Genomic DNA, 24,748 nt, shown 5'->3' with positions numbered 1-24,748 from the left:
CTCACGAGCGTCTAGAAAGCCCAGTCCGAAGAATTTAGCCAAGAATTCCACCTGATAGCACAGCACAGCAACAAGCTTCCTCTAGAGACATAACCACCGCAACCTAACCTAGGAAAGCGCACAAGTACCCCCAGATCACACCTGTAGTGACAAAAACGCCTACATGAGCTAGATACGTGCCCAGAACCCACGCTCGTATTCCCATCGTAGCGAGTGATAATTCATGATGAAATGTCTTAAAATAGCAAGCGCCCTTCCTACATACATGGAAACCTACACTAACAGAGCCTCCAAAGATAGGTTGTCATCCACGTGTACTCTACTCTGGGCGAGTTCAGCCGTAGATGTCGACGGTTACTCGCGGGGGTCCGCTGTCTGTGGAAAGTAAGGTTCGCAAGGTATCCTGTGTTCGTCTTGACTCTTGACCGCAGGCGGAACGACATACGTGGTGTTTGTGATCGATCTCAGATGCGGATGTCGATATCGATGATGGCCCCGACTAACTAATCAAGAAATTGCGGCTCAAAGGCTGACCAAACCCTCCTCTGGTTTCTCCCCGTCTTTGTAATTAATTCGTGAAGATTAAATTATGTACACACAAGTCATGCAGCCACCGAAGGGGGCGGGGGGAAACAAAAATTAATGGTATTCACCAAACAAAAAAAAACCGTGGGTATATATGTAGATGTAGGCATGCATACTTTCCGACATGAGCCCGTCATAAACAGTACAATTGATATCCTCCGCCCGCATAACGCCCAAGCACCCACAAATGTACACACACCCAGCAGCAGTCCCCCCGGCCCTGACTCGTACAAAAAAGATGGGAATAATAATGCTAAATAAACGTATAAAGAAAGAATGAGTACACGTAGAACAAAGGAAAACCATCCATTTAATCGTTCCAACAACAAATGAAATGAGCGGGCGTAACTAGCTAAGCGGCGGTATATGTGGCTATTTACGTAGGAATCTCTGCTGGTAACTTCGACAATCTTCGTGAAATCCTCCTCTCTATGCCCGACGCCAGCTGTAGCGGCTTTAGTGTTATCGTTCCACAGACTTCCATCTCTAGGCTTGCCCCCGATTCTGATCCCGTCCCTTTCCCCTTCCCCTTTGATCTTGTTGTGACCGGTTTACTACTTTTCTCTAGCATTCTTCGTTTCGCTTTTGGAAGTGGGCTTTGTTCCATAGAATCACAGCGACTATTGCCGCGTCGGGGAGAATAGGGTAGTCGCTCTTTTGATGCCGAGTTTATTCGAACGGTCGACATCAATTTACTAATCAGGCGAGATGGCGATGCCTGCGGGGTAGCTAGCACAGAAGTAGGGAACATAGTTGCCGACCTACTACGCCGCGTGGTAGGAGTGGAAGGCACTGAAGGCGGGTTATACGGTGTACTCGCACGCTTAACAGTCGATCTCTTCTCCGGACGGGAACCGTTCGTCGATGGCGGGGTTGGAGGGCACATTGGGATCGTGAAATTGAAGGACCTCTTCAGAATACCTGGAGGTCCGTTCCCTGTCATTGTACCCAGGGGTTTCCTCGCACCGGTTGCCTTGGCCTTGGGTCGGGCCTTGATCTCGTTCTCCTGCTCCACCTCCTTGAAGATCTTCTTGGACTTGCTCAGCTTGGATGGTGACGTCGTCGTCGCCTTCTTCGTCACTTTTCCTAGGTCCAATGTCAACTGGCGTTCCCAGATGTCGAAACGTCTTTTTTTTACGTCGGCGACCCAAGCATCACAGTCCATGTCGACATGGTAGTCAATGATATCCTTCCATGTGCTGTATGCTGCAGGAGTGTTGTTGACATATATAACCTTCCCTCCACGTGCGTGCACAGCACGAGCAAACTCCCTAACAATGCGCTTAAGACCAAATACTTTAAGGGAAGTACCAAGAATTATCATCATGTCCGGGTTTGAGCGAAGGTCTGCGGACGTGAGAGAGCCAATCTTCTCCGCAAGGGGGTGTTCCTCGCCATAAAGAACAATATTAGGCTGAGAGTATGTTAGCATATGTGCCAACATCTCTAACAATTAGCAGATATCAGCTCTCACCCTCAAGCTCCCCACCTTCGTCCCCCGCTTCCCGTTCTCTCTCCGCGCCTTATCTTTCCCAGCACACACGGGGCACTCTGGCGGTGTCCCATCCAGGAGACTCTCCACTCTCTCTTTGTCGTACTTGCACAGACCCTGGCACTGCGTACACCTTAAATTCTTGAGGTCCCCATGCAGCTGCACAACCTGACAGCCCTTCTCCTCCTCACTATCCACGACGCCCGCCAGCACAGTGCTGGGCCTCTTCCGCTTCCCCTTTCCCAACGCCAAGTTCGTCGTCATTCCCTCGCGTTCCTCCAGGCCATCGATATTCTGCGTGTAGCACCGCAGCAGCCGCCCGCTCTCAGACATCTTCCGGATAAACTTGTGTGTAGGTGTTGTATCCTTAACCCTGATTATCTCATTGCGCAGTGACGATATAAACGTGTAAAAGAGCTGGGTCGAGGTGGGATCCGAAAATAGAACCGAGTCGAAGAGGTCGCGGCCTTTAACGACCGACGAAGGGTACCTTGATTTAACGAGGTTGTAGAGACCATCTTGGGAACGGAAGTCCTATAAATTTCAAACATTTTTGTTAATATATATAATGTCACCAAATATCACGAATATATATTTATATATAAAAAACGCGTCTGGAGCTACTTACGGGAATACCGCAATTGGTACTTATGCCAGCTCCAGTCACCACAATGGCTTTCTTAGATCGCGCAATGCGGTCTGCGATTTCAGCCAGAACGCGTGTGTCGTCTATCGTGACCGTGGTAGTAGGCATGGCCACCAGTTATCGTTTCTCTCCGCCAAGTGAAAAAGGTGTGGGGGAGGCGGCGACAGGGCAGATTGTGGGGGAAAGGGGAGGAGGTGGGGTGGGTGGTTGTGGTGGTTTTTCTTGTAAATGTAGTAGACCGAGTGAATGGCTATGACGTGAGAGGATTTTTTTAAAGAAAGAAAATGGTGGATATCTATAAAAAAAAAAAAAAAGAACCAAACAGGAAGAAAAGAATATCCCGCCCCCAGCTAGTAGGAAGTTTGACTTTTTTGGTGTTTAAAAAAATGATGCTATGTACCTATTCGACGGGGGGTGGAATAGAAAGAAAGAGAGAGGTTGACGTATCATCCAGAATGAACAACAGGAGGCTGGTGCGTGCTGTGGTGGTGTGTGTGTCGTCTTCTTGGCGTCGCTCTCGCGCGTGTCGAAACCTGGAAAATGCAAACAGGAACGGTTACCCGAACAACGGCGGAGTGGAGGTTGTGATGCTGCATCTTTTCGAGGTTGATATGGAGGCCCGCAAATGAGGCTGAATTGGGAGTTACTACTACACTACGCTACAGACACTGCGTTACTTAGCCACAGCAGGGTTGCCAAGAATGGGAACTGAGTGCAGCTGGATCTACTCAAGGCATATCTATTATTGAGGTCTAGATCTGAGTGGCCAGTAATAGTAGATAGTAGTGAGATAGTAGGAACAGAATAGATATAGATAAGTCTGCCCTACGGGGCCCTCAGCCTCGTTATGATAATTGCGGGTTGGGGTTGTGTGGTTACCAGGCATACATGTAGATAAGTTCGGGCTGACTGGATTGGAAAGGATGGTCTGATGGGATGGATGGGGGTGTGCCCGCGCGGCCGGTCTGCCAATTAATGACGCATTCAAGCTGCGTGAAACGACAGGTTTACGCTTCTCGTATATATCTATCAACATATCTATCCACCCCCACCTCTGCATGATCCAGCCATCTCTCTCTCTCCTTCTCCCTATCTCGATTTCGAGTCTTCTTCTTCTGGAGTTGATTAGAGCTTTGCAGTAATTCGCAATTAGTATCATCATCCTACCATACCATACTGTGCACCACTACCACTTATCTATCTAAGCTGGCCCAACCCAAACCACACTTGAATGGGCGACAAGCTGCTACTCTCAGCACTCATAGGTCTCCCCACGCTCGGACTCATCCTATTTGTGGCGCTCAAGCTATTGCTACTCAATCTGGCGGTCATGATCATGAGGCGGCTGCCGGTGTTGCGGGATTTGGTGGTTGTGGAGGCGGGTGCGGGCGCGGGGGCGCGGGGACAGTGGTGGGGGGTTGGCGGTGGCGGTGGCGGGTATGGGGGGTATGGGGGGTATGGGAGGTAGTTGTGGTTGTGGTTGTGGTGAGTCATGGGGGATGTACAGTTTCCGGTAGAATTATTGCGAAAGTGGGTTCCCCGTGACCCGATAGTCCTATTGGCCCTTAAAAGATTTTTGCTACGAGCACAGACCAACAAAATCCACTCTTTTAGCTCTGATTTTCGCAATAATTCTACCGGAAACTGTAGATGGTTGTGGTGGTTGAGTTTTGCGGTTGGGTTTTGGGGGCGGGCGGCGTTATGTGCTTTTGGGTTTTGGGTTCTGGGTTTGGGTTGGGAATTGGCTATAGGATAACTACGGCCGGGAAATTTAAAAGTCGGTTACTGTGTAAAGCGGGGATTATATTTTAGCGATACGTACATGTATATACATACTATTTTTTTCAATTCCATCTTCACATCTCATTAGGATCATCTCGCAAGTCCAGCTAGCCCAACCATGTATGTAAATATGTAGCAATAAGTATCTCTCATACCTCAAACCCACAAGAGCTTGCGCGAGCAGCCGAACAAAGAAACCCCCCAAAACATGCGCTCCTTCATGGCTGGCGGCCGCTTTTATATCTTTATTGAGGATTTCATAAAGAAAGACACTGGCGCTGGCTACCGAGTCGTGTGGATCAGATGACGTGCACGTGGGTGAGTGACACCTCATGATGTAAATTATTAATATTGGGAGCTGTGTGCTGTTTCGACCCCACTGAAGCTATAATTATAGGGAAAGTAGAATATACTTTAACCCTCCCGGTTATAGTGGTAAATATAATAGATTTAACTCTCCTATGGTCGTCACCCGGCGCAGACAGAGGGTCTGTCGATGCGGGTTGGTTCGCTCAGCGGGCACCGGGCGCCTGGCTCTATACTACTAGAATGAGACACCACGCACGGCAGGTTAGATCTTCCAGCTCTACAAGCCAGCTCTGCCAGTCCAGGTCTAAATTACAATACTCTAGCTACCTGCCCGGCTGGTATCCTATATCCATACTCCCTCCCTACCCGCCTACCCCTAGCCTTAGCACTATCAACTCCATGTATCTATCAGCGCCTCACCGCAGCTATCACCCTGCCGCCTTTTTCACACTATACCGAGGCCTGGAGAAGAAGAAGCTTTACGAAAGATCTAGAATAAACCATTCAGTACCGCCCGCCCACCCGCCCAACCCGGCCGAAATAAAGCCACTCAGATCATCTACGACCATATATCCAGCGGAAACTACACCGTAGCAGCAATCTTAAGTGTGTGTGTGCCGTGCTGTCCGTGGTTCCTCGGGACAGGTCTTGATTGCATGGGGTACGTTGCTTTTGTCGGTGGGCGCCCAATCGGATGCTTGATAGTGTGTGGTGGAAGAGGAAGAAGAGGAAGAAGTAGAAGAAGAAATTTGGTTTGTGCTGCAGGAGTGTTTGTCGTCATTGTCATCTCCACTGGGGAGTGTTCTTTTATGGGTGAGAATGCATGTAACGCCGATCCCGCACCAATGGCTGGTGCGGGCGCAATGCTTAATCCGTGATCCGTGGTGCAGACAGCATCCACGTCAGCACAGAGCCGTGTCGGTTCTTTGGAAGCCGTTTGGCAGCCTCTCTCTCACACAAAGTGATATCTAAAATATCTAACAGCCATGAGATTCATCATTTCCAGTTCCGCAAGTTCTACACCTGCATACGCACGTTTTCCACGCAGTAGCTAGAGTACGTACCCAACCCACCGCCGGAACAAAGATGCCGAGTGTTAGATCTAAAGAGCCACTCCCGTGTCTCAGACGACGCGATATCTACCTGATCAACAAACGTCTCACACCACATCCCTCTCATCCTCTGACAACGCCTCGTCAACACCGCCAAGACTTGACGAGAGCGGGGTATCCTCTCTAATAAAGACTTTTCTTTGGCTTCACCACCAAAGATTAGTCGCACCGATCCTTTTCCTCCCATGACTCGGGTCACATAAAAAGGAGTGACATTTCGCACGATCGCCTGGAGAGCCTTCGTCAACCTCATCCTAGTTCTTGTCTTCATTGACAAGAACCCCACCACTCTGGGGACCTTTCATACAGGTCCCTTTCGGTCGCAAACACTACTCTCACTTCGAGGCAACACGCCCTCACCAGCACAACCAAAGTCCCACTGAGGGCACCTCGGCATGATGCCACTGTCAGACTTTTGTTTTGCTTTTTTCATTTGTGTTATTTGGAATTTTTTTTCATTTTTTCTTAGGCGGGGGTTTCCTTAGTCATCAACCTTGTAAGAGGAGTGCGGTTGGTAGCATACCATAGTTACTATATCTGGGGGAATCGGCATTGGGGATAGGTCTTTACGCCATAGTTTATACTTTATGCGGAGCTTGTACCTAGAAACAATAGCACTTGATATAAAAAAAAAAAAAAAAAAAAACGTCTCACACCAGTTTCCGGAAGCCCGCACAGAAGCGATGGAACAGAGCCTGGGGAGAGCATCGTGGAATTAGATATATGGAGACGAAAAAAAGCTGAGCCTCACGCCGGCCTATCCGGTAGTTAGCGAGACCGACATGACGACGACGACCGAGACACTGAGTTGGTTTGTTCGCTTCAGATGGTGCCGTGCTAGCTTGTCTGTCGTTGGGTGTTGGGGTTGGAGACGCTTGACATTGAACTGCTAGTTAGTTGGCATCATGAGTGTTTCCTGCGATTAGAAAATGATAGGAACCCCATGGAAGTGGCGTGATTCCCTTGAATCTCTGGGTTCTTAAATGATTCCATGAAGCAGAGCATCTGGATTGGAGGCCACTCTCTCTCACACTCTCTCGCTCTTGGTAATTAGCGCCGTCTCGGCACCGTGTTTGATCATGCCCTGTGAGACGAATCGGGTGCGCATAATATATCAAGTAGCTGTAAGACTCGCAAAAATTAAACATACGAGAGATACGAGACCCAAGGAAGGAAGGATTTCTCGACGGCGGTCAGCACTCCCAAACACTGACTGCGTTGGATTTTTCTCTTCTCTTCCCCAGTGTGTGCAACCGGTGATGTTGGGTTGGGTTGGGTTACAGGCAGGCATCGTTGAATTTCTGCGGGAGCTTGGTGTTTCGATATCGACTCACCACTTACTCCGGCGGTAGCGGTGCACAATAGATATTGGGGGGGGGGGGGTAGACATGGGTTATGGGGGCGGGTTTGATAACGCACTACGGCGCACGGTTATTCTTGGTGAGCATTTCGTAAGAAAGGAAGGAAGGCAGGAAGGCAGGAAGAGGATGGTCGGCAGAGCTAGCAGAGCATAAAGTGGATAGATAACTAGAAAGATTAAGAGATCGTGTCAAAATACTCGAGATAGCCGCTTATACCTGGCATGATATGGCATGAGCCTCTAGCTAGCTATTTAGCAACTACTTGTTCTGTAGTTAGTAGCGGGTTATGTAACAATTGTCAATCCACGGGTTTTACCAGGCGGGATGATTTACTCTATTCTACTTGATTACTTTAGATGCCATGTATTGTACCATTCAGGGCAGATTAATAGGGCTAGACATTAATTAATTGGCCGCCAGATGAGGCGAGCATGTGGGATAGAATAAAGTTCAGCACCACACCTAGACTCTAGGCTCTAGCTAAATCTTGGCGGGCTCTACTTTTAGCTACATGTGCTACCGGTGCTGTACGTCGCCGGCCGGTACAGTACGGTACGGTATGGTCATTTGCTCGAACTACCTACACAACAACATCCAATCCTCGAGGAACAGCATGCCAATCATCCCAACAAAATTAAAGTAGAGTGCTTTACCGTAACATCGTAACATGTCAAAAAGGCTTGTCGCTGTATCATAATTCTTTTCTCGATGAAGGGTGCTGCCAAGACCCCTGATTTTCAGGTACATTAACGGGGGTGGGGGTTGGGTCGAGGTAGTTGGGTTCTGGCTAGGCTTTGTTGGGGGATCAAAAGTGCCACAACGTTTTACTTGTGTATCATATCGGAAACCCGTGCAGGTAGCTAGTGTTGGTTTGACAGAAAGAAGGAACAAAGGGAAAACTCTTTTTTATAGGTATGATGATGTAGTAGGTAAGCGGGGGATAAAGTAAAAACGAGAGCGAGGGAGGGATGAGGGATGAGGGATGAGGGATGAGAAAGATGCGATAAGCTAGCTACATGGCTAGGCGATGACTTGATTTACATAGATGTCTCCAGCGGCGCGGGGTGAGTCTATAGGAATTTTTTCAACGAACGAACGAACGGTGCTCATCCTCCTCGTGGTGGCCCTGGCTGGTATGCCCAGCTATACGGTGGGGGGGGAAACATTGAAAAGGCACGGTTACATGCCCTGCCCAGGGTTACGGTCTACACACACCCCACACCCCCTTCTCTGGATGGAAAGAAGGCGCCAAAGCAGCAGCATGGCTGAAGCGATGATGATGGGACTCTCCCGAGACACCCGTGCCAGCGATTGGCTTTTTCGGAGGATTTCGAGATGTTGTTGCCACCGGGGGGCAGGTATTGGGTAGGGCTATTGGGGCGGATGGGCGGCGCTTGAATGGATCGAGGGGGGTGGAAAACTCAGCTGCTTTGCTCAGCGCAGGTACAGATTGATGGCCATTGGTGGAGAAGAGGATATTGGCTCATTAGGCTGTAGTTTTGCATGGCCCTTTTGAGGTGCGCCCACTCACGATCCTGTGGAGGTACACCATTGTACTCACAGCAAGTTAATGTCTGTCAGCTTAATTCTGGTCTAAGGTTCCAGCTCGCGCGCTCATAAAATTATCATCAAGCCACATTCTTTTAACCTCCCCTCAGCAGCTCGAAGCGAAGGAGAGGTCGCAGAAGGGCAGACTGGAAACCGTTATTGCTTTCAAAGTTGCAGCTTTCCTTCCTGTTCTGGATGAACCGTTATTTCATCGTAGAGATTGGGGATATCGTGCTTTTCATCAGGGTTTCCCTTTTGTGTTACAGTAGAGTAGAAAAAGAGAGAGAACGGGGCATCTCTAAACACTTTGACCCTCATAACTGGTTTCCTTCCTCCTCCTACCCCCCCCCCCCCCCCCCCCCCCCCAAAACCCTCATTCGACTTTGATGAGAGGGCTGGTTTTTTGATAATTCCCCATCGAGGACCCGGAATCCTTCTTTAAAGTCTTTCTCTATTTCTTTCCCGTGCGTGCATTTTTTTAGGACCATTTTTCTTTATTTTATTTTAATATCGTAAGCGAAGTGCTAGTTTCTCACTTGGCAGGAACGCTTTTGAATTCAGTGCATCTTTGCCTTTTTTTTTCCCCACTTGAAGGTGGTGGTTGCTGTGGTGGAACAAACACTTTTTTTTGCCCTTCTTCGTTATTTCCCGTTTTTACAACACCGGATATCATTGGCCAACGCCTTGCCTCCTAGCACCCACGATTCCCCTTGCAGTAACAGCAGCCGCTTTTCTATTCAAGCCCGCAACCCACTCACAAATATCCATTTTTGCCCTTCCAGCTGCCCGGCGTTCGAATCTCATACATATATTTCGCCCCCCTCTACTTCTTACTCCTTCGCCTGGCTCTCTCTTACTTGAGGTTACTTTTTTTTCTTTTCTTTCTTGTCGACTATATTTTGGCATCTTTGAAAGTTGCCAGTCCGTTCCTTTTTATTTTTATTGTTTTATTGTTTGGTTTCTAGGGCCGCGATTTTATAGGTAGAAGGAAGCTATAGCGCGCTACTAGCTAGGAGGTACTTCATAACGGTCGACGATCCACTGAGCGAAGCAGCCCTTCTAGTATACTTCTTCATCTTCAACCTCTCATTTCCCAGCTATCCCACCCACCCCCTCCATCCCCCAGAAACAGCGCCGGCGCTGCGTTTTTCCGTCCGGTTCGGACCTCTGCACCCGAAAAGAGACAAGCATCCATTTCCCATTCTCCAGCGCGGGCGGTACTAGCCTTTCCCACCCCCCCTACCAGTAAGGGAATAACGCTGTGCGCATCCTACATTCTGGGAAGCGGTGCGAGAAAACGGGCTAGAGGGCCTACGTGTGCTTTGTCCGTGTGGATTTGCAGACTACTTTTACCTGTAAGTAACAACGATAATATACCGTCTGGCCTGGTGTTGTTGTTGCCCTGCCTGCCCTTTTTCATGTTGCTTGGTGCTACAACCTACTACATACTCCTACTTGCAAAACGTTCCAATCCTTTTCCTCTCACTCGACCTTCGCTCGCTCACACTCCCACTCGTTCTGATCTTCCCCACTCCCTTCCTCCCGAAGCGAACAGACGAACTGCCAGACATTTCCCTTTTTTTCTTTTTTTCGTGCTTACCCATTGAGGGAAAGACCCAGGCACTAATCCGTTAATTCCTGCACACCAGCTTTTTTTTGATTTTATTATTATACAAAAGGGCTCCCCAACTTCTCTCGCATCACATCACATCACCTCACCTCACGTGTGTGTTGTGTGTGTGTCGGTTTTCGTTTGAGGGTTTATATAGTATATCCCCCATCCCTCCCCCTCCCCCCAATTCAATTCAATTCGTTGGATACACCTACCCCTCGAAAAGAAGAAAAAAAGGAACCCCAACCCACGAGATCAGCCATCATCACGCCAGCCAGGAACAGGAAACAGTAACAGGGGGGGCTTTGCTTTTTCACTACTTATTTATCGACGAACGAATTTCCTTTTCACTCTTTTTTTTTTTTGTCACCACTACTCTGGTAACAATACGACCTCAATACAACCAATAAAGAAGGAGAAGGGGGAAGAAAAACAAAAACACAAATGCAAATAATAACAACAACGATGCAGCGCGCCGTTCTATCATATCTCGTCCTCCTGACGACACTGGCGGCGCTGTGCACCGTCTCATACGCCCACTCAACGCCGGACGCAATGGTGATTGTCCCACCGGGGCTCGGAGGGGGAGGAGGAAGGGGTGGAGGATCAGGAGTAGGCAGCAGCAGCGGGCTAGGCGTCGGCGTAGGGACAACGAGCTACAGCAAAAGGGATAGCGGAACAGAGAAATGGCATGGACTCCTCCGCCGTGAGATTCAGCGGATGGTACGACGGGCGGACACAGGGGACACAGGGGCAAGGAACGAGACGGCTATCGAGGAGCTGGACCTGCAGGCATGGGCCAAGGAGACGACGGCAAAGTGCATCTCGCGGCTCAGCAGCATCTCAAAGGCGTCGAACCCGTCCGGTATCGTGGTGTGCTACAACCTGCCGTTCCTGAGCACGGATTCGGGCGTGTTTGCGGCGGACCTGAGGCTCTACCAGGTCTCAGCCGCGGAGGGCAATTGGTCGAGCGTGGGCGGTGATATCGATGTGTCGCTCATGTATAATGGGGCTGCGGTGCAGTTGAGGAATGAGACGACGGAGGAGGCGGCAGCGACTGAGTCGGCTTCGGCGAGCACGACGGGACCGGAGAAGGTCCAGGAGTTTCACTTCATTGGGCAGATTGATAAGTTGTTGCTTGAGGATGAGAAGACTGAGTAGGTTCACCCATACCCCATACCCATATCCATACATAACCTGGATCCCTTCCTTGTTACATGCAGGGTCTGTCATGTGATTTGTTCACGATCTAATATATTTTGTGCTGCTTATAGTGCCCAATTGCAAACACTGCTCACACCAAATATCACCCTATTTGCCAAGATGTCGGATGGGACGGAGCTACAGACAACTCTTTCAACTGATGATGCCACCTTCGTCAACGGGGTCTTCTCGAATTTGGTCGCTAATGAGACGACGAACACGACGACCACCGCTAGTGCAGCTGCAACGCCGTTTAAGCTGCCAGGGACAAGAATAGAGATTGTCCCGATTGGCCTGTACTTCTATGGAAGTTATATGGCTTTGGCCTGTATAATCTTTGGATACGGTAAGCTGCAGATTTGTCCACTCCCCAATTCTATTGAGAATTGAGCGCTAATTGTCTATGTTATAGGGACCTTTGAACGCCAGCGATTTAGAGACCAGTACCGAAAACGGATTGCACAGCAGGGAGCCCTTGGAGGCAATCGTGCGATATAGTTGCACATACACTTTTCACGACCCTCCGACAAAAGGGACTTAAAGACACAAAAGCCAGCCACTTCTTCTTCTCTGTCTAATCTGTTTTATATATCTATACTTTTTCCTTTTCTGTTTTGGCTGATCAGCGAAGCAAGCGAGTTGCTATGTTGTGCATACCTTTCTTTTAGTTTGAAGCATTGTGGACTATTTTCTTTTGTGGATAAAGGAGAATTTGGGAAAATAACTGGAGTTTTTACGGGCTAGGGGGCATTTTTTTAATTTTTTGGCTATGGGGCGGGTTTTTTATTATTTCATCATATGGCTTTGTACATGCTTGCATAATCTTTAACGTTTAGGAAAGATCCAATTCCCGTTTTCTTGCTTGCATTTCGCAACGCCTCTCCCTCACCCCTCCCCACCTCACCTTCTCTTACCTCTACCTCGAATGGGTTTCTGGTTCGGTGGAAGCTTGAGAGCTTGGTTGTTGTTGTTTTTGCCTTTTCTATCAGGCGACTTTTGATCGGCTGAACTCGAAAAAACTCTCGTCATCATCACCCCTTGTTTCGTAAAGGGTATGATGTTGCTTTTTCTAACTCCTCTTCCTGTTTCACATGTATATCTCATTCCACTATGTGCTTTACTCTGTGCTTTGTTTGTTTTTTTTCCTTTCTGTAAATTTCCCCCACCTCTTTTTTTCCTCTCGTGGTATTAAGGTTTGCATTGGTTATTTCCTTTTGGGATTTGTTGCCGTTTTCTTCTGGGAATTTGTAATCTTTTATTTTTCATTTGTTTCCGGGGGTGGGGTTTGCATGAGTTCTCTGTCAAATACTTTTGTTGTTGGTTATATTGCACTAGTACTGCACTGTACGCTATTCTTGTATATATATTTGTGTTTATTGAGGGGGGGCACCTGAGCACTCGCTCTAGCTCTCTAGCTAGGGTCTAGCAGGTTATGTAGAGCAAGAAAGTAGGTACTTTAGACAAGTTAGGCGCGAACTGGGAAGTTCGGATTTAGCAACCAACCAGGTTATTATTATTATTTGTCCGTTTCGTAAATAGCTCTCAAGGGCCTCGTTGCCCACCAATCAGTGTGGAGGGAAGCGCCCGCCGCTTTCAGGTACCACCACCAGTTGATCGTCAACACGTTCATATCTCGTCGCGCCCAACGATCTCCGTTCGGTACTCGGCTGCCTTCTCGCTCCATTCTCCAGCCCCCATCCATTGACAACTGCGCTGCTGCCCAACCCGGTGCGGGCGAGTGAGCGTGTGCTCAGCTGAAGGAATGATGAGACCACACACAAATCAGCCACCGTCTTTCCTTCTTTCTTGGAGAAAAGCACGCGCTGCTGGAGGAATGTTCGGCGGTCCCGAGGTACGGTACCCAGAGTATGTATGTACCTACAGATTTCTCCCGCGGCGGCTATGTATGTGGGTAGAGTACATGTAGGTACATATTGGTAACCCTATAGACGGTGCTAAAGCAGCAGCTGGGATGTCCTTGTGGATAGAGTAGATCAACAGGGGAGGGTTGAACTGGGGGGTGGAGGGCGCGACCTCAGTTGCGCTGCCGGACGGCACAGCTTCAGGCGGATAAGTTTGATATTTTTTACCTCTCACGTACTGCTCCCTTGACATGATTCTTGACATGATGTGCTGGGAATCAGGCTACTCTCTACCATACTTACTGTGTTGTACGGTGTTGTGTTGTATAGTGGCGAGATTCTTCTACACGGCATGAAATGTAGGGTACGTGTTGAGCCACTTTTTGTTTCCCGTCTCCCTGGGTGCTGCTCCCCCTGTCGCGGGCCCTGGCGATGAGATGCGCGCCCGAGTGATAACTTATGACCTTTCCCCGGCCGACAGACCGACCAAGGCGGAAGCAACTGGAGCCGAAAAATACCAAGCTCTTAGCTGCTAGGTGGAGAGTGTCTCCAATTAGAGCACGTACGGGAAGGACCTCCTCGGTAGCCAGACTAAGCTTTGCGTCCCTTATTTCAATTTTCCCACTACCACCTTCTGGAGTGAGTCTGGCGTGGAACGAACGAAATACGGCTGTCCAAAGAAAGGTCTGTTCCCCTTCCCCCACCCTCGCCCAAGTAAGAGCTCCCCTCCCCACAACCTTGGTGAAACAGCACAAGCTCTTGGCCGGGATTGCCCCACGACCGCAAAGTAGCCAGAGATACCATGCTAGCTAGAGTCTCCCTTCAGATTAATGGTACAAGCGTCGAGGTCTGGAGGCTTCTTTTTAATTAAAGTTTTCCATGGACTTGGTAGCCGGCAACTGCGCCGGAGCCCCTGAGCTTGAGGGTTGCAATTGAGGTATCACTGAAATATTGAGAGCGAGTTTCAATGACTGGTTTTTGTTATGTGATGTCTGGCTATCGTCTTGTGTAGAGAGTGGGAATTATATAATTATGGTCTTTCAAGTATGTATATGGACGATTTAAATGGAGCGGGCGGCGGGGCGGCGGGGCGGGGCGGGGTGGGGTGGAATCCTCATAGCGATGTCCTTGCACCTAGTTCAACCAGGATTTGTGTGTAACGGGTTGTCTTTGGAAGAATTACTTTACCTGTGTTTGACATCACCAAATTTGCAAATGACTTCTTGAGGCGATAAACCCCCCTGATTAATCTGTTACATGCACTCACCTCGATCTCATTAGAATTGCTGTTGATATAAGTGAACACACGTTTGGTGGGGTCGCATTCTTACATTGTTGCTAGTGCGTCTACACGTACATGTAGTTTTCGTAAATTTTTATGATATTCAAAGGTTCCGAGTCAGACGCCATGATGGAGTACTAAGTTGTGCTGGCAAACCTTTTGGCCCCACAACATGTGCGCGTATCCTCTCGGCCGATCGGTCGTAGTGGAGTCCCTACATCAACGGTGGAAAACCAAAATATCCCAACATTCACGTACGCTATGCTTACCGCCATTAATTACTTCAAAGATAAAGAGGTTACTACTGAATATCTCTGTGCACTCAAGCATTTGTGGCAGGCCCTTTCTGAACCATAATATCGGTTGCTACGACCCAGGGGATAATGTATGTGTTCAAGTTTCAACTTCACTCTCGAAAAAAAATATGCTCCTCGGGGGAATCGGACCTCCAATACCCTGATTAACGCGGCCGAGGCGGAATTAATATAAGGGAAGTAATGTCATTACTACACTACCGAAGCTGCTGTGTTTGGGACGGGGAAACATATTTGACCTTGTGGCTAATTTGGGCACATCTTGGAGGTGATAAGATCTCATTTCAAGGCTCTCGTATCAAAAAAGGGTACTTGTACTTTGAATTATGGATATCAAGTGTTCGAATTCTCTACAACACACCAAAAACATTATAGTACATATATATATATATAGTAGACGTCGCGCCTGGTCAGGCTCCTAAATACCCACAGAACAACACCATAATACGACCCCTTCACTCTAGTCTTGGGTTGAAGTTTTTACTGATTAGGCCATAGTCTCGATTTTGGTGGTTGTGGCTTGCTCATAGAGTATGTATTGTATGGTACGCACACTCTTAAAGGTGACACGGCGACATACGGAAGTGGAACAATTGTGGCTGTAATAGGGCCTCATGGGCCAATAAGAAGGTCTATTTCTAGCCATTCTGCTGCATCATTGCCACAGATCAGTCAGGTTTGCTTTTCTAGGGTATAAATGGGTATAATACTGTTCCACTTTGTTCAGTCTTGGCGCTTTTTACATACAAAAATACCGAATTTCAAGCTCTAATAACTTCACAACTAGAACAGATATCAAAAATCTGCTCGGTAATACTATACTTCATTGCTATTACTGCAATTATACCGAGTCGATTTCTTTTAACTTTTTTGTTAAAAAGTTATTAGCCATCGACCTCCCTCCAATTTTCGGTCACCTTGAAGAGTGGGCGCACCATGAGCCACAGGACCTACCAGTACGTGTGGTTATGTTACCCGGCCGACGCGTACTTATCCTAGCCCAGCACCCCCCGCACCACACCCACCTCACACGCGACGGACCGCAAACTTCGCTACGATGCCTGGTTCCAGAAACTCTAATCCTTCCACACTACCTTCCCCGCTCTCATCAGCAGGTGGTCAAGTTAAAACGTATGTTTCCCCCGCTCTATTTGTCCCTTTCGACATGGCAGGAGAGCAGAATATTATCCGACGACTTCCAGAGCCGCGTTTACATCCCGCTGTTTGTTACTTCTCGCCGCCTATCCCTCCTCTCTATCAGACCCGCTACGGGCTGCTTGGATACTTGGATTGGATTAGGAGCCTGGACTTACCACTGGCCTGGATACGTTCTCTCTGATGATTTCCGGAGGAATGCTTCTCTCCTGTTATTGTTTTGTTTCTCTTTTGTGGTTTGTGGGCATCCCGACGATTTCCAGATGTGTAAACTATCCAACGACTTCCGGGGCAGTACTTTCCGATGATTTCCGGAGTAGCAAGCCCATCCGTCCGATTATTTCGGGGACGCAAAACTCTCCGATGACTTCCGGAATAGTGCTCCCCGATGATTTCGGGATCAGAGCCATCCGTTGGTTTCCCGGGATGCCTGTGCTGGTTGATATGTCTCTAGGACTACCACTTACTATTGGTCGACGACGGCGGGAAGAGGGAAAGAATACTAAGCGTGTAAATCCCTCTAGTATGGTATCCACTGACGGGAAATTATTTACGCAATCTTCAAGATTCTCGGGACAGAGTTGAAGATGGATACTCACAACAGTGAATGCTACAAACCCGTCCCTGTGTTCAGGGAAAATTGGGGATATTACCAATTAGAGCTCAGCAGGATGTGGGACCAAAGGTTCTACTCCACCTTCATATAGCTTGGGAGATTCCTAGGACGCGATCAAAAAGGGTCATCGCACCGTGAAATCAAAGCTAACTAGTTCAATCAATTACTAGTGGGAATAGACACTGTGAAGATTTTAAGGATGAGAGTAGGCGAATGAGAGGGGTTAGTGTAACGAAAGCGAGGACTTGTAATATCATATCTGTACTCTCTGTGGAACATGCCAGGCCTTAAAACACAGTACGCAACTTGCATCAGAAATAGAAGCTCCTGATATCTACTATGACTACGCTTAAAGAACGGATAAATATTATATTACGTGATCCAATGGTTTTGGCATTTACAGAGAGAAACAATGAAGAGGAAGACGTATTGTATGCGTATGCCTGGTCGGGCCCAGGGATGGCGTATATTTAGTTCCAAATACACGGGATCGGATCAAGATACCGCAGTAATTCGTCTCAATGGACGCTTACATTGACGTTGAAATTCCTTGATCTGGTCATTTGTCTTGAAAACGCCCCCCTAATCTTCCCTCATACGCGCAACCTCGACGTCTGTGTAACCATCCGCTGAGACGAATTACTGCGGTAGCTGTGGAGGTGTGCCGAGAAGCCAAGTGATAGTGCGAGTGATATCCCATGGATTAGTATACCAAACTTCTTTGCGCAAGTATTACCATATACGAGATAAAGGACTGTTGGAAATCGAATCTTACTCCTAATTGCGAAAGCCCGTTATAAGAGGCCGTTCATAAGTACAAGTATTATTCATGTATCCTGGAATTCACATGACGAGGCTCGAGACCCTTTAGGGGTCAGTCTCGAGATACTTTCCCGCAAGACCTGTTCTCCGGAACTATAAGAATTTAGGATATAATTACTAATGAATGAATAACCTCAATGGATATCTCAGTGATCGCGTGACACAAAACAAGGAACCAAGCGTGAAATAGTGGTTTTTGACAAGAAAGTACCGAAAACCAATGGTCTCAAGACTTTCTGGAATTAGATGAGACCTCCAGCACCGGACACAGGGCGAGTCGAGATAACCGGAGATTAGAACAATTCGTAATCTCCATCGAGAAGGATCAAGGCATGAACACAACAACGTCCATAAAGAGTACTAGCATCTCGAGCGAGTGACTCACCATGGATCACTCGACTATGAATCCTCGAGGGTATCGTAAACCAGGCAAGGTCCGGAGATACCAAAAATTCTGACTAAGTCGCACCCTTGTGACTGGCTGTAAACTTCATCCAATACCTACAGGGCTAGCCTGAGATGCCACGCCAACTTGACACCGCACTGGCCTATAGCAAAGGCTCATACAGGCGTGTAATATCTTGGCAAATGCGAGAAAGGCGCTGGGAAAGCGTTTGAATTTGGGACTGCATGTAAGTGGTTTATTGACTTTTAGAGTGGTGTTTGTGGTTGTGATTTGTGAAGAGGAGAAAAGAAAAAAAATGGACGTGCTGGGAATCGAACCCAGGACCACCTCAAGTCACGTTTGATGCGAATGAGGGATTATACCCCTAAACCACACGCCCTTTGATGTGGTGTTGGTTGGTGTAGTGCAATATAGGCACACAACCCTGTATTGCCACATCTGGCAACCTCACTTAGGGCAAGCTCATAGCCCTGACTGTGCTGACTCCAATGCCGCGGAGGACAGGGGTCAAATTGGTAACACCTCGTTCAATACTTTAGCTGCTATCAGGACTTTAAATTTTTATTTGTGAATTTAAAATAAAATTTAAAAAATATCTCGGCTCCTAATTATCTTTAATCATATTTTTCGAATTTTTTGGTGGTATTTTAGTTGACTTTTGAGGGTTGTTAGGGAGGAAGGAAGCTCTATTGACCACCTCAGGCCGCCAAAATTGCTCTAAAAACTGTAATAAATTCATAAAGATTCACGAAAGCCCTCTGGCATATAATTAATAATGTCAATGCCCATTAAAATTTTCTGATTTTTTTGAGTTGGAAATATGTGAGAATTTGCTGGTGGTTGTGGCATTGTAGACATTTATCCCTGTCCTCCGTCTTTTACCGTTAATTCAATCGGTAGCGGAAAGCGAAAACACTATCTCGTCTCTGGCCAAGGTTACATAGTTTTTCACCCTAAACTAGCATCATATGCACGTGTATTCTAGAGCCTGAATTTGTAGGGACACTGGCTTTACTCGACTCTGTCAAGAATCGGAGAATATATTGCATGGGATAGCACTTGATTAGAGAAAGGCTCAATTAAATTGATCAAAGTCATAGAAACGGCTATTCATAGAAATACAACGCGGTGAAAAAAAAAAACCTCGTTATCAACTACGAACCAAAGTAAAAAAGAAAAAAGGGAGATCACATGTAAAGAATCTCGAAAACAGAAACTGGAGAAATATGCTTATGAAGTCGGGAGAAAAAAACTAATGAGCCAAAGAGAGCGAGTGTACGTGGTTTGAAAGAAAAGAAAGTAAGCTGCGACAAATCAACGGGCTGATTGGTGAAACGAAGAGATTGGTGGGCTTTATCGAACGCTGGGGGAAAGGAGAATACCAAGAAACAAGAAACAGATAATTCCAACCGTGATATTTGCTTTTACGATATTCGCACATCTTGCCTCTGATATTCCATCGCACCACTGATTCCAATCTAAATTTCCGAACCCCTTTGAGTATAGCATAGATCCCTGAACTTGTTTCGTGCTGATAGATTGATAGGTTAGGGGTGATAAATTCGGTCCATCAAGGCTTTCTTCCCGTCTGGAGATTTGCCATAGATTTCAGCTTCATCTGCCTGTGTAGTACTGCTCCAAGGGAAAAAAGCCGAATCCTAAACGCCAAAAACAGCGTAAGATATGGTGGATTTTTTTTACTCTTTCTTTCGTTCCCTTGGTTGGTGGTAGGTTTTGTAATTCGGTGTCATGAATCGAGAAAAAAAGACTTTTCTTCAATTCTTAACCCCTGCAAACCGCAATGAAATGATACGTTTTAGCAAATGTCTAGTATTTCTCGCCGCCTCTTCTTTTGGCTTGAAGAGATCTCGCCAGTTCATTTGTAACAGAACTTGAAGTCTTTGCTGCCACTGCACTTTTAGGCTCTTCGGTGATCTTGGTTTCGATCAGCGTAGGCCTAGGTTTAGAAGTAGCAGCAGCATAAGATCGACTCATCTGTCCGTTACGAATGAACTGGCGGCGGCGATTATTATTAGATAGGCACGGATTCTGGTCATACCAATTGAGGTCGTTCATGGAAAGTTTACGGCCGCGTTGTTGAGTGCCACCTCTGCCTCCATTTGTATTGCCATAATTATTTCCTTTTTCATACTTCAAATGAACACCATTGGCGGCTGCGTGTTTTTCCAAAGCTATAAAATGTTAGTAAATCTCGCCCGGTATTGGAATATTAGGCAAATTGGGGAGGATACCATCAAGCTCACTAGTTTCTTCCATCCTATCATAATTCATGACCAATTCTTTGATCTTCATTTTCTCCTGCCTCTCCTGCTCCTGTGTGTTCAACAATGCCATCGCGAGGCTTGAATTAGTTGGCATTTCTACAGTCTTTGTTTGTTGCTTATTCCCCTTCTTCGTCAAGAGACTGAATGCCATCATTCCAGGTCCACTACTACTATTGGGGCTAGAGCTGATCATAGAGCTTAATCTGCTGCTACCAGCACCAAAATTGGCATCCCCGCCGTCGTTAATATCGAAAGTTGACTCCCGACTGAGCATGGACAAGGTGCTTCCAGCGCGCTTGATTGGTAGTGGGACATCGAACAATGGCTTGCGTTCGAATTTGCGAGCATCGAGAGACTCTTGCATCATTTTTGCTAATTCCCTATCAAACTCCGCGTCCGCCTCTGGATCACGTGTTTCTTTTTGCATATCCACAACAATGTCTTCCTCTTCATCACCTTCGCTCGAAGAACCCGTAGATTCTTCCGAGTTTTGCCTTTCCATGCTAACGCCTGGGGTTGGAGGTTCCTCGTCTTCTACTTCAGCCTCGGAAACACCATCGGCTTCGTCTTCACCCTCGCGGAGCTCCCCCTCGTCAGAGGATTCGACATCCTCAGGCTCTTCGGGTTCGGCAGGATTGGATTTGTCGTCGGGCTTATAGCTTTTAGCGACTGCCTCCTCGAAGGCCTTACCAGCCTCTTCGGCCGTGGTTGGAATTGGCCATGCCGGGCGGATAGCCTGGAAAGTATCCTGGACAATAAATTCAATATCCATTGGTAGCGGATCTTTTGTAAACAAGTAGTACTATTTGAATATATTGATTAGCTTTCAACTCAGAAGAAGATCGCTAGATAGTTTAAATACCTGAAAGAACGTCAAGAAGAAATCCAACTTCTTTTTGGAGCTTCCTCTTTCGAAAAACATTCCACACACATCCAACAAGGTGCAAACCAGCCTGATTCTAAAAAAGTCATCCGGCATATCTAGCATGCAAACCTGTCCCGGCTTTGGCGTCCCGTTTTCATGACCAAAAGTCACCATTCTATACAGCGCATCAAAAATCACTGGAGAATCAATAAGCTTGTAGGTGTACATCTCGCCCAGATACTTTACCTGGGCAACCCTTCTCTGGTTATGCTTGAAGTTGTTCTGCTCAAGCCCCAGTGATATTTGTTCAAGCACTTCATCAACGACCGCATATGCGAATTCTTGATGGTAGCGTCCAATTGCACCGACGAGGATAGCAAGAATATGAACATTGTTGTATCGAACCTTCCAGATCTTAGTAAAAACTTTAAATAGCAAATCGGTCACTTCTTTATCGTCCCAATTAAGCTTCCGGATTTGTTTCAAGATTTTGACATAGTTCCGCTTCGTCAGATCAAGGTAAATGAGTTTTCTGACGAACAATTCAACCACACTGCGCTCTTTTTGTGCGATCGCCGGTCTCTCCGGCGGATTAACATAGTAAAAAGCGTTTTCGATTGCAACTCGTTCCTGGGGCCCTAAATAGGTCACACCATCCTTCTTGCGCTTCAAAGTTTCCAAGAACTGAGTCATTCTTGGGTTGGTTTCCGGGTTACGAAGCAAATATCTTCCACAATTTTCAAGGGTGCTACAAATAACGTTGACATTGATCCTGTGGAAGTCTTCTAGGGCGACCTTCAAACAATGGAAGATAACATGTTGAGGTACAACCCCAAACTTTGTTAACTCGGATAGGTAGCGGGTGTTGCTAGCACGAACCTCAAACAGGTCCTTTTCCTTGCGGCGCTGAAGTGATCGAAATTCTTTGTCGAGATATTCCACAATTCCTTTGCCAATGTCTGGCAGATACCTATTGAGAGTTGCGATCAACCTGGAGTAATACGGAAGAAGATCCTGACGGCCACGGGGGACATCCTGCAGGACTTTGAGAAGGCGATTTCGTGAAGCTTTAGAATTAAGGAAGCAGAAGTCCACGGCTGCTTGATCAATGAGATCACGGTTTGTAAGTTCAGGGAGGCGGATGAGTAGAGCATCAACCTGGGCGCCAATGGTTTTGTTCGCAATGGCGGTACTAAATTCATCGTTTCCAGCTTTACTCTCACCGGCGATTGGAGATGAAGGAGTCTCCAGACCTTCAGTAGCGGCTTCTACTTTTTCGGACTCCTCATCATCTGTATCCTTCTTTTTGTCCCCTTCAGACTTCCCCTCTGCGTCTGACTTTTTCCGTTTCCCATCATCAAGTAATACTGCTGGGACCCTAACCTTGAGGTCAATGAGATCTTCGTAGAATCTCCTTTGATCCTCATCCTCCCACATCCCGTTCTTCCCTCCATCTTCTCTGACAGGGAACATGCTGCCGCCTTCTCTTATTATACTGTCCGCCACTTCTTCGTCCTTCTCATCTTGCAAATCGGGCATATCCAGTCCCAAGACGTCTGCCACAATATGGGCATTGGCGATAAACTTTTCTTTTGTCTTGACCAGTCTTTCGTAATTTGCTTGGCGGTCTTCAAAAATCTCCCCCGATTTAACATACGCTTCTGCATTCTTAGCAAATTGCGTCTGAAGATGCTTGTGCTGCCGAACGATATGCGCTTTGACAGATTCTAGGTAACGGGCAAGAATGTTCTTAAAGCGTTGCTGGAGCTCAACTGTAATCAGAGGTGGATCCTCAGGATCAACTGAACCCGTTCCGTTTGTGTCTCCAGCATCACCGGTGGTCTTTGCAGAATCTGAAGTTACTGTTGCCCCATCTTCCTCCACAATCTTTCTCGCAAGGTTTCTCGGTTTAACGCCTAAGACATCGTAGGAAAAGTTCTTGACAAATAAGACAACTAGCGGGAGATTGATGTGTTCTCGGTCTCTTCCTAAAAGATCTTTCAAAACCTCTAGCGGAAATGCCTCGGGCTCTCCCCCTTCTTCCTTCTTCTTCGTGCCGTTACTCAAAACATTTGCTGCTGCAGCCTTCGCTCCGTTCTTTGCAGGCCCGGCTTCATCCACGCTCACAGCATCCTGTACGCTTCTCAAGACTCCGACCAACCATAGTTCAACTCCTACCCTTAGCAAGATTCTCTGTCTAGCCAACCTATCCTTCTCCTCTCTTTCCTTTTGCTCCGCCGTCAATCCTTTGAGCACATCTGGTCTCGGGGTTGCAAGTCCTTTCGCTAGCGCAAATGTAAGTTGTGGGGTAAAATCCTCCTGAAAACGTTGATGCAACGCCGACACAACTTCCACCGCGGCCGTGATGTCGGAAGCAGTCTTCGTTTTGTGAAGGCCCTCGGATACAGCTGATATAACCTCAGGAAGGTATTTCTCGAGCGAGATTGTCTGTATTTCCTTCAAAAGTGTTGTGAGTGAGTCGGCAGTAAGGGACGTTCGGAGGCGCTTGATCACAGCTGTGTTTTTCTTGAGCGACGAATCAAGAGATTTCGCCGTTTTGAACACATCTACAGAAAACCTTGTCAGAAGCTATTCAGAACTAGATGCTATCTTTATTTTATTTTTTGCTTGGTAGATATTACCTTTAGAACCCCCCCAAGCGAGTTTGTTGAGCTCTCGCAATTCTCCTACGATACCCGTTAGTAACCCCACTTTTCCTGCGAAAGCTAGGCAATCCATCAGCCAAATCTTACGTTTACGGGCACGATTCATCTGCGCAGCTGTTCTTTCGTTTTAAAAACGTTGATGCTATATAGTTCAACTTTTCTTGTTCTACCTCAATTCTAAAAAGAAACACAAGCTAGTTAGTTAATGATGTTGTGGCTTTATTTTAAATATTCTCGAACACGCCCTCGTGGTTGAGACTGTAGGGAAATAGCTTTCAAATTCAATGGGCACTTACGCTAGGATCGAATGCTGTTCAGATACGGTCGATGGATGGCTGGTGGTAACGGCTGTACACGATGAAGAGGATGAAGAGAGACTAGGAAGGATGTGGTGGTGGTTGGGCGAGAGGTCATCAAGTGAAGTGTTGACTGGACGATGATGCTATTAGATAAACTGGACTACTGGTGATGTTCATGAGGACTTTCGCCCGCCCGCCCGCCAGTGAGAGAGTGGCTCAATCTGGTGGCGGCAATTTCCGTGCGCCACAGCTGTAGCGCGGGGAAAGTTGTTACAACAGTCGACTGCTTTCAGCTGGCAGCAACTCCTAAAACCAAACTTCATACCAGATCCAAACAGTACTAAGGCAACTATTTAATTTCCTAAAAAACTTGAGCTTCTAGAATAGTAGATTCCTATACAAGCGCATGTTGCATAGGGCTGTGTGAAACGTTGTGTTCAGCTTTACAGTCCACTACAAGCGCTCTCGCGACTACAACTATTACCTAGATAGGAAGTATTCCAGCATTTAGGACAGCTCAGAACCA

The 24,748-nt window shown here is 47.2% G+C and overlaps 3 protein-coding genes across 3 annotated transcripts; 1 reads left to right on the top strand and 2 right to left on the bottom strand.

Moving 5' to 3' along the window:
• Nucleotides 1–961: 961 nt before the first annotated feature.
• Nucleotides 962–2,831, bottom strand: H6S33_008913 (uncharacterized protein; the record flags this gene model as incomplete). The annotated part of the gene is made up of 3 exons (XM_044841019.1): nt 962–1,999; nt 2,060–2,611; nt 2,706–2,831. 3 exons carry the CDS (start codon nt 2,829–2,831, stop codon nt 962–964), a joined length of 1,716 nt encoding a protein of 571 aa, XP_044697728.1.
• Nucleotides 2,832–10,891: 8,060 nt separating this feature from the next.
• Nucleotides 10,892–12,148, top strand: H6S33_008912 (uncharacterized protein; the record flags this gene model as incomplete). The annotated part of the gene is made up of 3 exons (XM_044841008.1): nt 10,892–11,604; nt 11,722–11,996; nt 12,063–12,148. 3 exons carry the CDS (start codon nt 10,892–10,894, stop codon nt 12,146–12,148), a joined length of 1,074 nt encoding a protein of 357 aa, XP_044697727.1.
• Nucleotides 12,149–19,934: 7,786 nt separating this feature from the next.
• H6S33_008911 (uncharacterized protein) lies at nt 19,935–24,029 on the bottom strand (the record flags this gene model as incomplete). The annotated part of the gene is made up of 5 exons (XM_044840997.1): nt 19,935–20,299; nt 20,360–21,194; nt 21,255–23,824; nt 23,900–23,944; nt 24,011–24,029. 5 exons carry the CDS (start codon nt 24,027–24,029, stop codon nt 19,935–19,937), a joined length of 3,834 nt encoding a protein of 1,277 aa, XP_044697726.1.
• Between the last annotated feature and the right edge of the window lie 719 nt (nt 24,030–24,748).

This window comes from Morchella sextelata (assembly GCF_020137385.1).
Source record: "Morchella sextelata strain SCLS chromosome Unknown scls_3, whole genome shotgun sequence".
NCBI classification, from domain to species: domain Eukaryota; kingdom Fungi; phylum Ascomycota; class Pezizomycetes; order Pezizales; family Morchellaceae; genus Morchella; species Morchella sextelata.
Note: the sequence above shows the minus strand (reverse complement) of the source record. Positions and strands in the feature narration are given on the sequence as shown.